At 32.1% G+C, this 15,456-nt stretch overlaps 2 protein-coding genes and 1 pseudogene across 2 annotated transcripts; 1 reads left to right on the top strand and 2 right to left on the bottom strand.

Annotated features, from left to right (window-relative positions):
* Positions 1-967: 967 nt before the first annotated feature.
* LOC113852177 lies at positions 968-2,245 on the bottom strand (annotated as a pseudogene).
* Positions 2,246-6,367: 4,122 nt separating this feature from the next.
* LOC113871049 (glycosyltransferase BC10-like) lies at positions 6,368-11,753 on the top strand. Its single transcript, XM_027507750.1, has 10 exons — positions 6,368-6,765; positions 6,848-6,964; positions 7,565-7,665; positions 7,843-7,914; positions 8,059-8,140; positions 8,862-8,942; positions 9,191-9,232; positions 9,849-9,908; positions 10,111-10,257; positions 11,077-11,753. The coding sequence occupies exons 1-10, from the start codon at positions 6,517-6,519 to the stop codon at positions 11,254-11,256; spliced, it is 1,131 nt and encodes a 376-aa protein (XP_027363551.1). The 5' UTR covers positions 6,368-6,516; the 3' UTR covers positions 11,257-11,753.
* A 1,355-nt stretch (positions 11,754-13,108) lies between these two features.
* On the bottom strand, positions 13,109-14,699 carry LOC113852176. The gene is made up of 3 exons (XM_027482418.1): positions 14,516-14,699; positions 14,030-14,053; positions 13,109-13,434 (listed from the first exon to the last, which is right to left on the bottom strand). Exons 1-3 carry the CDS (start codon positions 14,697-14,699, stop codon positions 13,109-13,111), a joined length of 534 nt encoding a protein of 177 aa, XP_027338219.1.
* Between the last annotated feature and the right edge of the window lie 757 nt (positions 14,700-15,456).

Here is a 15,456-nt window from a genome sequence, read left to right as displayed (position 1 = left end):
TAGGGATTCAACTTTAAATTTGAATTTTGAATTAAATCTAATTATTTTTATCGTAATTTAATCAAACTATATAAGGCTAAGCCTGCAAAATACCCATAAATATGAATTTACCCATTATAGCATATTAGATTAACCATATATATATATATATATATATATATATATATATATATATATATAGTTGGAAAAATAGGGCTGCTCATTTAGGTTGACCTCAACCTGTAGGATAAAATTTAGTGATTAAATTTAAGTCGTTTTTTAGCTTTATCTTATCAAATTCAATACAGATAATAAGACAAGAAAAATATACACAATATTGAGTTTTATCCCCTTTTGACATTATTTTTGCAATCCTAAAATAGATAAAAAGAAAAATTTAACCCAAGACAAAGTGTTAGCCTCGGATTGGATAGTTTGTTTTGCTGCCTCTAATAATATCAAAATAATTATAATATTTATTAAATTTCGAGGTCTTATTTTTAATATGTAATAATTTTAAAATATATAAATTTAAAAAATCAGATTGAAGTGGCATAACTACAAAAGCAATTCAAATTTCTCCTAAAAATAATTAAATGTAATTTTAAAAATTTAAACTTGTCAAAATTAACTTTAAATAAGACGAGTCAGTGGGACATAATGTACTTTTTAACACTTTATTTGTTTGCATCGATTTTGCAATAATAGAATTTTAGGGAAGTGATTTTAGTGGAAAAAAAATTAATTTTTTAGTTCCGTTGTTTTTGATTTTGTAATATGAATTAATCTAAATTGTTTGTGGATTGTTTCTAATTTTCATGATTATTGTAGTTTTTAAAGTAAATTATTACTTATATATATATATATATATAACAAAAGAATGCTTTCATGAGGAGATGAGTGCTTAGAAAATTTGTAAAGTTTTAACTAGCACCTTTCATACGTATTCTAACATAAAATCTAAGAAGCTACATATAAATGTTAGAACTTAGAAGAGCTTGCTGGCAAATTCATCCATGGCAATGCCTTCCCTACGATACGAAGCAGATTTAGCGGCAAGCTCTCTCAGCTGAAAACCGCTTCTTCCCAATTGCATTGCCACTTTGTTTTAAAAAACCTCCCCGTTCTCTCTTTTCTCTACGTCTTTCTGTTCAAGTGTTGATTCAACCGTCTCTTCCAACAGATGTAAGAATCCTCCACAAAATCTATACATTTCAAAGACCATGCCTACTTGCACACCATGCTCAAAGGAGTTAACTACAGAAGCCAGTGATCCAGCCACAAGGGGAACCAACCATGACCCATTATTGTCCACAAACACTGATCCAAATGTTGCAATGCCCATGAGTATGGGGCCTGTGATGGCCAAAGTCTTGTTGATTTTCAACACCATGTTTCCTATTCTCTCATAGTCCTCAAAATCTTTTTTCTTTGTCACTTCAATAACTTCCCTCAGTTCCATCTCTAGTTCTTCATTCCATCCATTCATTTCTTCCATTTTCTTGCTCTTTGCTTTTCCTTCACGTTGGAACTGAGTGGAAGGCCACCATACAGCAGGTTCATATTTTGCTGGGAATTTTTCAAGCATAACACCCAAAAGTGGAAGTGGGTAAGCTTTGTCAAGAGCCAAAACCTTCTCTATTGCGTCCTTAACATCTTCCTCTGTTGGATTTTGTAGAGTTATTGTCGTTTCTATTTGGGTTTGAAGCTGCTTAAACAGTCTTGTTGCGTTTCTTTGTTCCTCAGCGAGTTGTGAGGGCTGAATCTTGTTCATAACGAGTAGCAACCCAGTGGCTGCAGAAAACAAAAGGGTGGATGATAGTTTAAGAGCCAATAGTGGTGCACCTGCACCAGAACACGTGGCAGCAAGACCTGACATGCTTGCGGCTGTGAGAGCGATCATGTTGATGCAGTTTAGAAGAAGGGTGTTCCAATTGTCACGTTGCTCCCCAACGTTGTGGTGCATTTCCACCCTGTCAGCTACGAATTCTAAAATTGAAAATAGTTTAGTAGTGGTGGTGGTTGTGGTCCTAGACTTGTTAAGAATCGTGAGATTATGTATATCTTCTTGTATTTTTGTTGTTGTCATATTCTCTTCAATTTGGTTCGTGTTTGTGGAACCGTTGGTTTCATGCAACAAATTTCTGATTGATCTTTTTGGAACTAATGAAAGCATTTGTTTGGGTTTTGAGACATTGAAAGCAGCATGTTTTCTCTTAAAGGAATAAGAAGAGATGTATATGGATGAGGTTTTGAAGGAGGCCATGGGATTAAGATGAAAGGGTTTTAATTAGTCAGATAAATGGAAATTAGAAAGTGGGTTGCCTGAAATCTTATAACACATCTATATATTAAGGATCCAAACCAAAATTGAAGGTAAGGGAAAGGGTCTGTGAACCAGAATGTTGGTTGACTCATGGAGGATTGGGTCCTTTTGCTGACCCTTTCTTTGTGTTATAGCTTTTCCACTTCCATTATCCCTTCCATTGGCTAGCCCCTCTTGAGTGTCAACATGGCACACATCGTTCGTAGGGGTTGGTTACTTGGTTACTTACAAAGACAAATTATGCGACGTGATCAACTTTGAACAAAGACAATTAACCTTCTATTCTTCGCTTATTATTCTTTTGATTTTAGTGAGAACGAAGTTTCAAGTTGGGTGTACTAATTGAAAGTACTCCCCGAGTTAATTTTAAATTTGATTAGATCAAAGCTCTACCTACTACATTGGGTAAATTGAATTATAACGTGTTCTGCAGAACAGACGAGTGATAATAAAATTCAACAATCCTTAATTTAAATCGTTTTGGTTCAAATGGGAATTCCTTTTTATTTGGGAGCAAGGTTCAAATTGGATTTTATTACGATGCTGACATCATAAGATGTTACGTTACGATTGAAAATGTCTATTAGTTTGAAGTGTTTAATTTTTCGCGACATATTAATATTCGGAGTGAGAGGAAAAAATATTAAAATGTATATTGTGTGCTTGCATTTTATTTAAATTAACAAATGAATTTCTGTCAGCAAGAAAAAAATGTTCGAAATTATTTTTTATATAAATGTTTAAAATGCCATTTAAAGTATTGATGAACATAAATAAAATTTATATATACCCGATTATTGGTGGGCCAAAATTTGTAAGTTTAATTCTTTAAGATATAATTTCAGTTTCAATTTTTTTCAGATTTTAAAATTGACGAATCTATAATAACAAGTGATACCTTCAGTCATATTATTATATTCGGATGAAATGTAAAATGAGTAGAAAGAAAAGAAGTAAAAAAAAAAATGATGAGAAAAAATAGATAAGAAATGAGATAGAAAAATTTATAGGGTCTATTGCTCCTGGTCAAGAAACATTCGAGTTTTCTTTTCTGAGTTTAGAGGTTTAACTTCTTTTCCCAGTGAAAAAAAATTGGATAAATGAAAGTAAAAATAGGAAAAAATATAGTTTATTTTAAATAATAGTGTGTGTGTGTGGTATGATCAAATTCATCTTAATTATTTTTTATGCTTTTCAAAAAGAACTTCCTTCATGATGATATATTGTTGATGGTTTTGTTGTTTTTTTTTTTTAACTGCATTTTTTTTAACGACATTATCCTTCTTGTGTATTTTTTGAAAATAAAATTGTAGAAGATATTCATTATTTTCAGAAATTAAATGTTAAAATTACTTTCATTATTTATTTTTTGAAAAGTGGTACTAACACAAAAAGTTATTGGTAATTGCTTAAGGGATTGTTCTTTGTCCATTGTTTATGGGCCTTTTCCGGTCAAGATTCTTATGGCCATATACTTTTTGGTTCCATTGCATATGGGTTTCAAGTTCTTCCATTTCCACGCATAACAACTAGGTTATTGGGCTCTTAACCTGGACTGTTATATCATGTAGAAAGCAGAAAATTTTTGTATCATTCTTTCTAGATTTTAATTAAAAAAAGTAATCTATAAATCAATTTTAAAATCAAAATTTTAAAAGAACATTTAATATATATTTCAATTAAAATTTTTTGAAAGATTTGGAAAATGAAAGATATCCAAATCCAATTGTTATTTGGAAAATGAAAGGTAGAGCACACATTGACTATGAATAATCATCGCAAGATTGGTAGGCCGGTTTATCCAATTTTGCTAAATAAACTAAAACCATTATTTTTTTCACGTCTAAAATCAACTAAAAACTTATCAGAGGACGTAGCAAAAACTTAGAACTATAATGAAATTCACCCATACACAGTCAAATTCCGTCATTGTTTTAACAATTAGATAATATTTTTTGTTGCTTTCTATTTTAAAGATACATGGTAAATTTTTAAGATTCTTTAAATTGTTTTTTATGTTAATTTTTTTATAAATTATATTTTAAAATTTTCTCTTAAATACCAATTACTTATACTCTTAATGGGCCTAATCTTAAACACTTTAAGATGCTTTTATTTATTTTTAAATCTATATTTGTACATTAACTTAAATTGTATTCTTTTGAAAATAACATAAATTTTGTTGTACCTTTTTTTTATATATAAAACTACTCACGTCACATTATTTTTTCAAATTTTATTTAAAAACAATTATCTATAGTACTTTCAGCGTCGAATATTTTTCAAATACATATTTTCAAGATTTTATATGAATTAATTATACGTACCTTTACTATCATTTTAACATTTTGTTAAGTTTTATGTAAATTTTGAAATATCAATAATGTACGAAATGCTTATCTAAAAGTACAATTAATAAGTTATTTTATTATAATAAAATACAAATAAATTTTACATTTATATATGTAAGTAAAAAAGTGATTTTAAAGTCATTTATATTTTTTTAATTAATGAGGATTAAAAGTCCACAAAACAAAAATAACTAATTATTCCAGGGAAACATACTCCATTCATCCTGATGAAGAATAATAAATAAAAAAGAAAGAGCTTAATAAAAATTATAATAATTATTTTTAAGATATGCTAAATTGATAAGGAAGTCAATAAATCTATTATTAATCTTCTTAAAAATATGATAAAAAATAATTATATAAAATTGGAGTAAAAATATATTTTTATCGTCAAAGATTTAAGTTTATAACGTTTATTAATCTTAAAATTAATCAAATGTATTATTAGCTTGAATCCATCCTTTCATTGACCTTGTCATATTAATTATAATAAAAAAATTAGGGACCTAACTTGCTTTTGAATCCTATCACAAATTCTCATTTGTCATTCTTAAAAAATACATTAAATAAACTCTTTTCAACTTCAGTCTTCAAATTTATAGAGATATCAACGTCCAACTTTAATTTGTTCATACAAAGAAGACACCACCCAATAATAGTTTATCTTTTTAAGTCTTTGGAGATAGAATAGTAAAAAAATAAATAAATTTAGTAATAATCCAACTTACATATCTCAAATTTTGAAAAAAAAAAGAGATTCACGGTTAATAACAAAACTATTGATAATTCATGTATCTATTACATTTCAAAATATGCAAATAGTTACAACAAACAAAATATTTTAATTATTTATTTCATTTAAATTGTTATTTTTTTAGATGTAATAAGAGGCATTTAAAAAACATTATAATTAATTATCATTTTTATTAAAACAGTAAAAAAAAAAATCAGTTATAAAGCAATATTTTTATCATCCATAATAGATTCACACGTATAATTGCATCTAGGGCAAATGTTATTATTAAGTAAATTTCTTTTAATTTTTTCATTAATAAATAATCTTCCATAAATAACCGTTCAAATAGTTTATTTTATTTGAATTGTTCATAATTATATAATAAAATTATTAAGAAAGGTGAGAACTTATTCTTAAGTACTTAATTTATATTTAACATAATCATTATTAGGTACAATTTTAAAAGAAAAATAATCTAATAACCTTGAATAATAAGTTTCTATTTCTTATAATATAAAATTTTAAATTATTTTTATCGCTTCAATAATTTAATATTATGGACCTGTTATATATATTTTTTCATTTGCGAAATTGGATCTGCATCACCTTCAACATCGATCAAAGAGTAAAAAAAAGATCTGTATTTATTTTTTTTCGATTTGATCAAATTTTAGAGCCTGAGTTTAAGATATTAAAAATTATTTATCCTACTATTATATTTTTGAAAGGGGACCAGATCTTGTTTGTCTTCAATGTCTTGCTTGCATTGGAAAACAGTGTCGTGTGTTATTTAGGTGATCCAATAATGTGTACATGGCGGCCAAGCGGGGTGCTGTTGCTGACGTGCACGGTATTCTGTGGGACCCACTCTCTCTCTCGATGTCAAAGAGAGCGGTGACGACGACGTATTGACGTGCCCGAAGCGTGTTTGTGTTTTTCGAAGACGCAACACCTGTCTGTCTCCACGAGAATGAAAATGGAGAGAACCAAATTAATAATTGTTGTGATTGCAAACATCTTCTGAATCCTCTTCTCAATATTTCAACGTCTTCTCCGTCATCACATGATATGTTTAGTGGATTGTTATGTTATACAAACAATAAAAACCAATAGCGTCGCGTCGAATGGCATCGGCGGCGAGGGGCGTCAAGAGACGCCACGTAATCACTAGGTTCAGCTGCAAGATGCTGTTCCTCTTCTCCGTTTCCCTCTCATGCGTCGTCGTTTTAACCATCGCGTCTCTCTTCAGGTCTTACTCTATCAAACCCCCAATTTCAATTTCTCGCGTCTTTGATGGCCCTCCCAAGATCGCATTCTTGTTCCTCGTTCGCCGCAACCTCCCTCTCGATTTCCTCTGGGATGCTTTTTTCCAGGTTTCTACCCTTGTTTTTTTTTTTTTTTAAAATTTAAAGTAGTCGAAAATTTTGGGGAAGATTTGATAGGTTTTTTTGGCAGAACGGCGACGTTGCGAGATTCTCGATTTATGTTCATTCGGCGCCTGGGTTTCTCTTGGATGAGTCAACGACGAGGTCGCATTTCTTCTACGGTCGACAACTGAGTAATAGCATCCAGGTGAGCTTTCTTTGAAACCGGTTGGTGAGAAAGCTATGGACCACTTTAACTTGTCTACAAAGTTACTTTCTTTTACCAAGTGAGAAATTGAAAATAGTTAATGTTACTTCTATTCTAAGCTTTTCTTAAAAATAGCATAACGGGTGCAAAATTTAGGGATCCGCTTTTCATAAATTTGCTCGTCCCTAGTTTTAAGGGATAGCAAATTGGCTCTAAAATTCCAATTTTTCATTCTGAATTAATGGGTAATTCTTTCCAATGGGTTAGGTTAGCTTGTTAAATGTTGTTTTGCTTACATGATGGAGACGTGTTCCGAATGAAATGTCTTCTTTTTTAATTTCTTAATTTTTATTTCTATCTTAGCCAAATCGCAACTTGTAATAAAAGATGTCCATGGGTGCTATTTTTCGGTAATAATCTGGTGACAGGAAGCTCTAATTTCTTTAGGCACTTTTTATTTTGCCAAGGATTTATGCTTCTAGCTTGATATGTGTGTGCAGATGTGGTTGAGTGGAAGATGTAGCATTGTCATGTTTTCTCCCGTACTTGAACGAGTTGTTTTGTTCCTTACTTATATGAATTCAGTGTTGCATGTTTTAGGTTTTATGGGGAGAATCAAGTATGATTCAGGCTGAAAGGTTGTTACTGGCAGCAGCTTTAGAGGACCCTGCAAATCAAAGATTTGTTCTTCTCTCGGACAGGTTAGTGTTTTAAGGTCTTCTATTAATTAACATAAGTTTCCGTTAGGCATAGTTCTTTCACTGTTTCTTTTTCTTTATTTTCTTCGTCACTCCTTCTCGAAGGCAGGGGTGGATTGGGACATGTGCCTATGGTTGTGTGAACTTACTTGCCTCTGAGTTTCCATTTTCCATGTGCAGCTGCGTTCCACTGTACAACTTTTCCTACGTGTACAATTATGTCATGGTTTCTCCAAGGAGTTTCGTGGACAGGTAGAAGAAGGCTTTGGTTCTTGAGGTGCTTAGCACTAATTCTTTTTGACCGTTCAATTGTAATCAGTCCACACTGGCAAATTTTTTATTTAGTGAAAAAGAGATGCTTTAAAGGTCGAATGAACAAGTTTGTTTATGTTGCAGCTTTCTTGATGCAAAAGAGGGCCGCTACAATCCAAAAATGTCACCTAAAATACCAAGGGAAAAATGGCGTAAAGGGTCCCAGGTTATTTTTCTTATTTTTAACTTCACCATGCCAAATCATACGGTATTTTATTCTGTAGTTTTTATTTTTTATCCGTTGATTAAATGCTGTTTAGTAGAATATTTTATTCTGCGATCTGTTGAAAGCTACTGTTTAGATGTAGCTTTTTCTTGTAAAGACATAATTTAAGCTGATACTTACTGAAGTAGAAGCATCATTTGGGCTTGTTGAAAGATTGATAAAATATGAAGGGGTGATTGCCAAACTCTAAAAACCAGATAACTAGATACAATGGAACCATTTTTAAGGGTTTAGGGTGATCAAATGCTCTCTTTGATCTTTTGGTGGAGGTAATTTTAAGCCTTGTTTCCTATAGGTGATAATATAGATTATTTCAGTTGAGTTGATTAATGGTTTAAAATATAAAGGCAAAGATATGCCTTCCTCTTTCAAAATAGTTAAAGGAAGATTTGGTTTTTGGTTGTTTATTAACTAAAGCCCGTGCTGTTCAACAGAGTTGATGTTGCTAAGTAAGTGCTTTCCGCTAAAGTCATTCAGTTCCACTTGCCATGTTGTGGGGGCAATATCTAATTTGGGTGTTTAAGCAGGTTTAGCTGTGAGATGCTTTTGTAGATATGAAATTAATGTTATTTGTTACATTGAGATTATAGGATAAAATTTTCAACTATGTGTTCCTATGAATTATGTCTTAATTTGTTTGTTTGTTTTTTTTAATTTGCAGTGGATCACCTTAGTTCGTAAGCATGCTGAAGTGATTGTTGATGATGAAGTTATCTTTTCTGTCTTTAAGAAATATTGTAAGGTATGTAATCAATCAGTAGTTACTAGTTGGTTTAACTACTGTTCTACATAGATTCTGATACTCAAAGTATTGATTTATTAAAGTTGCTTGATATTATATTTATTTTAGATTTATCTTATCGAATGCAAAATTTAACTCTTTATCTTACCTTACCATACAAGACCTTACTAATTACTAACTGTAAGTCTGTAATGTGTTACTACTTAATAATAAATAAAAACCTGTCTAATTTTCTTCTTTCTTGGCAGAGACGTCCACCAGTTGATACCAGAAAGGGAAAGCTGAATCTGGTTAGTGGTCTAATTTTAGTTTTCTATTTTTGTGTTGTTACTGGAAGATTGATGTTATCATAGGCTGTTATGGAAAATAGTGATGCAAATTCTTTATTTTTGATTGGAAATTAAAAATTCAAGGCAGGCTGGTTGCTCTGAAGTTAGGTTGATCATGCTGGTAATTCCAAATAAGTGTAACTGGCTCATGGAACCTCTATGGTCATATTCATGATCAAGGAAAGTTGTGGGTTTAATATTCTTGTAACATTAGAAAAAGGTTTTGAATTGAGAGTTGAAAATCATGTTTCAAAGCATATTGGGAAATTTGATTAGTAGGATTAGGACATTTGGTGTGATATTTTAACATTTGATGATTATTTCGCTGTAAGTGAAATTGCTATTTTAGCTTTTTGCCTTTTATTTCCATCTAATTGACTGTTCACACCAACTGAACAGCTGGTGAATGTGTCTTTTCTTCCTTGTTATGTTCAACAATATAATTTCTCTATTAAGTATGCTGAGATAGTTTGCACTATACAATTATAATATTATGATGCTACTCTGTACTCATTTTATAAAATAGTTTTTTTATTCATATTGATATTTGGTTGCTTTGGTTTTGGTGTAAGTGCAGAAACTTCAGAAGCAGCACAACTGCATACCAGATGAACACTATGTCCAGACATTGCTTGCAGTAAGATATTGATATTTATTCCATCATGGTTATCTATGGTTGTTTGGGGGATGTGTACTTCAATCCTATCTATTCTCTTCTTTATTGACAAATGACCTTGATATAATGATGTTGATGTGCAATAACTCTTCCAAAGATAGATTTGTGTGGATATTGTTAGAATCTTGATATGTGCATTTCTCTTTTCGTGCTTTCTTTATAGATGCATGGCCTTGAAGGAGAACTTGAACGTAGAACGTTGACCTATACCCTGTGGAACCAATCTGCTACAAAAATGGAGAATAAACGCTGGCATCCTATTACTTTCACCTATGCAAATGCTGGTCCTCAAAGGATAAAGGACATGAAGGTTCTACTCTGATGCCTCATACTATACTTAAGTGTAGATTTAGCCATTTATGGAGTGGATAAATGAGAAGACTCAATCTCCGACAATCTCTGTGTGTGTGTGTTGGGTTGGGGGGGGGGGGGGGGTTAGATTAAAATAAAGGAAGATTCAATTAATGAAACACCCTAGTGTCCTCTGTTGTTATAGCAGTGTTGTTTACTTGAGATGGTTGAAAAACTGTCATTGGAGTAAATAGAATTTTCTTGAAACTAGTCTTGGGGTGGTGGAGGATGATCAAATAATTCGTATTCTGTAATCAAAATGATTCGTATTCTGTAATCAAAATGTAGGATTTCATGATAAGGTTGAAGAAGTGCCTAGGTTAAGGGTTGAAAGTAATGAATGGTTCTGTTGGAGGAGTTGAATAAAGACTCAAATGAAAATAATGTAATACGATTATAATCTATTTTACTATTTTGGGCAAATGATTTGAATCATCATTTTTGTTTTGGGTTTTGAAGATAGAAATGCAGTTTAGATATCTCAACAATTATTTATAATATAAGAAAATAAAATGAATTAAAAAGTACATAGAATCAAACTTTTTTCATAAATAAATTCAAATCAACTTTGTGCAACTCAACTTCTGAAAAAGTTAAATGAAGGAGCTTTTAAAAATGTTGAGGTGCAAAAATTGATTTTTATTTATGGAAAAATTGGATTTATTTTACTTTCTTGATTTATTCATTTAACTAGGTGTTTATTGAGAAGTTTATCTATTTCTTTTGTTTTTGCTAGTGTGATTAGATGTTTTCATGCAACTATTTTCTTTTTTAACAGGGCATCAACCATGTTTATTATGAGACTGAGTCCCGGATAGAATGGTGTCGTACCAATTCAACATCCGTTCCATGCTTTTTGTTTGCTAGGAAATTCTCTCAAGGAGCTGCTATGCGCTTGTTGAGCGGGGAAGTTGTTGACCACTTCCAAGTTTCTGCTTTGTTAGCCACAACCCCCTGATTTGCCCTTCCGTCCAAAGCAGCTCTTAGCCCTATACTGACTATTGACTGACCTTAGACATATACCTCGGACGTCAAATGGGGTTGCCACAAGTTATATACAGCATACTCTATGAAAGCAGATTTTGATTCGTTTACTTCAAGTTAGATACAGCATACTCCCGACAAACAGATATTGAAGCCAAAGTTTGTAGCTGTGGTTGAAATAATTTATGGGCAAGTTAAAGTACCGCCGGATGGGATGTTATGAGCTGATAGGACCATTTTATCTAGCTTAGTGAGAAGTCTTATACTTCATACCACAATTTTAAATCAATGATTACACGAACTAATAAGTTTTAATATAGAAAGGAATGTATTTTTTTTTCAATCATATCTGAAAAATTTTAATAATTCTTACGGCAGACTGAAACATTAGACTCTCCCCTTCCCCACTCACCCATCAAGCTCCATGAGAGGGAAGGTCGTGCTGGCGACATGTTTGCCAATAACATTGGGGTCGCCAGGTGTCTTCTAAATTTTCTTTCCTTTTTTTTTTGGTCAAACCTGAATTTTCTTTCTGAATTTTATGGTGATGGTACCTTGCTTGTCACGTTACTTGCTGAATTTTCTTTACAAATGTTCAGGTTCAGGGGACTTGTGCCCTAGAGTTGAAACTTCTAATTAAGAGTTGTGCTAAATTGGTGCTAAAAAAATTGGCTTACGAAAACACATTATTTTTTTCGGTTAATGTACCTATCATTTCCAACCCATTTTGATCTTAATTTAGGTTAATATCTTGAGTTAAGATCAAGGATACTAGGCTCAGGTCTAGGTGACGGATGCCAACTTGGACTAACAATAACGTGTCCAACTGTAGGAACTCTGGTTTAACAAGTAACTTAATCTACTGGATGGAAAATGCTCTGTTTCAGGATGGTTATTATAAAATAGAGAATAAATTATATGACAAAAGACCTTCATACTATGGATGCTTAAAATCTAACAAACGCCTAGGACTGAGGGTGTCCAGAAACTGCAAGTTGCCTCGAGCGATATTGTGTTGCGTTTCTTTCTGTATTAGACTAGCAAGTAATTTTGTACCTTTTTTTTATAGGACACTCAACACCACTTTGAATTCACCCAGAATAGTTAAAAGACTCATCTTTGACACCCAAAGCTTCTTCGTTGATAGCTTTCCAGCCCATTATTCACAACACTATGTAGTGATTTCTGACCCTACGTATGGAACATGATAAAAGCTTCAGCCTCTGTTTTCTTATCCTCTTCAAGAAATACAGTAAAATCATAAGAAACAATAATTGTATCTTAATCTTTCTTTATCTCATCCCTTCATAAAACCATGATCGACCCATTGATTTATTTTCAAGCCACTCGAATTAGAGATTTTTTAATTCCCTTTTCATGTTTTACAAGATTATGAATTCACTAATCTCCTCTCTTATTGTTTGTTTGTAATATATCATTTCGGATTCATCCCAAAACTGTTAAATAGTTAGTGAGCAAAAGAAAAATTAACTTTTTGACGGAAATTAGGTGAAGATATATGTTTGATATTCATATAAAAATTAATGTTTTAGGGGCTAGATTTTGCATGAAATGGGGGTGCCATAAGTAGTGTCTAGCGACTTTGGGTAAAAGGATTCGTTTTTTAACATTAACATTATAAAATCAGCAACCGGTCTTTAAAGAGTGCTGTTAACATGAGAAATAGATGACTCAATCTAATGTGAAACCAAAAGTAATCTTGTATATTTATTTTTCATCAAATAATATATCAATTAACCACAAAATAATCAATGATCAATAAATAGAAGAATGAACGAACTACTGTCAAACAGAAGGGCTCGGTCCTATTTATGAGCTCGAGATTTCTTTGAAGCGGTTTTCCATCCCCTTTGCCGAGCTCTAAGCTCCCACAAAGCAGTTTCTTTCATCTGATTTTCAAGTGCTGCTTCAGCTCTTTCCCTAGCCTCCTCACATGTCTCCATCCCTGAATTGCATTTGTCAGCTTCCTTTTGATACTGTGATGCTATTTTCTTAGCCTCTAGAAGTGTTGTGTCTGCAATTCTTTGTTTTTCCTCAGCTTCAGCTTCCTTTTGCTTTACTTCTTCAGACAAAAGAGCTGTAAAACTGTTCCCCACCTCTTCACTCACCTCTGGGTCTTGTCTCATGCAATCTGTTGTATACTAAATATAATTTGAAATTGTCCACAGATGAAAGGAAGCAGAATTTGAAGTCTCTAGACATCCCTTTTGGAAGTATTATCCAATACTCCAAAAATTCTGTTAGTTTCCTTCCCCTATATATCAGACTAAAAGTATTTTATATATTAATACGTAAACATTATGTTACATCTCTAATAACATGGATATAATTAAATATAACACATTATTATTCTCACTAAGATGATCTTACAGAAAAGAGAATTTACCATGCTTAAGAAATAAGCCATTTTATCCCATAATCTATTTGATTTCGTTAATAATGAAGTTAACACATAAAATAAACACATTTTACATGAGTGGGCATTGACATGTGGGCATAAAGACTCATATCACGCGTTACTTCAACACTTGATTGTGCCAATGCTTCCATCGAAGTTAGCGAGAAAATTTATTTAAACTAAATTAAATTTTACACTCTTCCAAAGAATGCGAGTGGCTGCAAACACTGAGGATCAAAATACTCTCCCACGATTTTTTAAAAGGATAATCATCACACATACCTGTTGCTTTTATTCGGTGTAATAAATGGGAAAGAAAAGAACTAACCTATTATGGAATTGTTGGTCAATCCTGCAGAAGAAATTAGCAATTAGCAATCAATGTCCTAGCACAGGAAATTGAGAAACAACATCTACTGTATCAACTTCCCTATTTTCATTTGCATGGCCACATATTCTGCAGTAAAGTTCAGTAATTGATCAAACTATTTGATTGGCCAATCCATTAATCGATCCCACTGAGCCTTAGAAATCACGTGTAGAAGAATGTATTTACCAGAATTATAATGCATGTAATCGATAATGAATCAACACTTGCATAACAAGTTGAGCAGATGGTGTTTCGATTTTCACATTTTGAAGGTAACAATAAATAAATAAGATCTTCCTAGATGAAATTTACAAGCCAACAAATAAACAATTTAATAATAATAAAAAACAAAACTCAAATCTCTGTCATTTCTTAAACACACATGATGATGATGAAGGGGTTATTTTGTGCTAAACGAAAAACGAAAAAGAAGGTAGAGGGTACCTTGAGGGAGAGAAAGAAGGGGTTGAAGAGAGCAATCACAATGGCAAGGAGGGCAAGGAGAAGAGGCGGAGCTGAGGGTCTCGTTGAGATGCCAATACAATGGTCTTCCTGCAATGTAAGCAGCTAGAGAGAGTCCAAGAATCCACATGAACAATTTGAACGCTCTTTGCTCCCTTCTGTTCATCTTTTTCTTAATTTGTTTCTTATTTTGATTTCAGTTTTGTGTATTTGGCAGTGAACTGAGGAAGAGGATCTTGACTGCCTAATTGGTTAAGCTTTGGTTTCAAGATTCGCGTATCTGTCTCACTCTCACCTTTCGGCCAAAACTACACCCTCATGTTTACGTGTGTCTCTCTCAAATTAAATGCGTAATATATATTCTTGTACTATAATATACTCTCTCTCTCTCCTTATTAGTCATTTCTTGTTTCGGTCATTCTATTGTGAATTAATCAAATTCAAATTCAAGCTTGCTTATCTCAGTTATAAGTCCCTTGTCAACTACGATGAATACATGAGTGTGTTAGCTTTTGTGGATATTCCGTTACATTACATAGTAAATCAGTAGTACATGCTCGCGACATGAGACTAACTTTCTATATCAAATAATTGATACATCGTATAAATTTTTTCTCTATCGTTATATATATATATATATATATATATATATTGTATTTACGTGTGCATGTATGTATCTCAAAAATATTTTTTGAAGTTAAAAGAGACAGCAAAAGTTATTTCTCTTTTGTTATAGGGAAAGGCATTTTTTGAATTTTTTTGACACAATGATGCACTCAATTATTTCTTCATTTTTGTTTCAATAGTTAAAAAAAAAATATGGCCAGAAGAGGTGAACTGTTTCAAACTTTTAATTAAAAGATTTTTTTAAAATTTTTTTTGCATGTGCTATCTGAAAGAAACAACGCACAACCATATTTTAT

The sequence above is a fragment of the Abrus precatorius genome, unplaced genomic scaffold (genome assembly GCF_003935025.1).
Source record: "Abrus precatorius isolate BTA unplaced genomic scaffold, Abrus_2018 Scaffold10, whole genome shotgun sequence".
Classification (NCBI taxonomy): domain Eukaryota; kingdom Viridiplantae; phylum Streptophyta; class Magnoliopsida; order Fabales; family Fabaceae; genus Abrus; species Abrus precatorius.
Note: the sequence above shows the minus strand (reverse complement) of the source record. Positions and strands in the feature narration are given on the sequence as shown.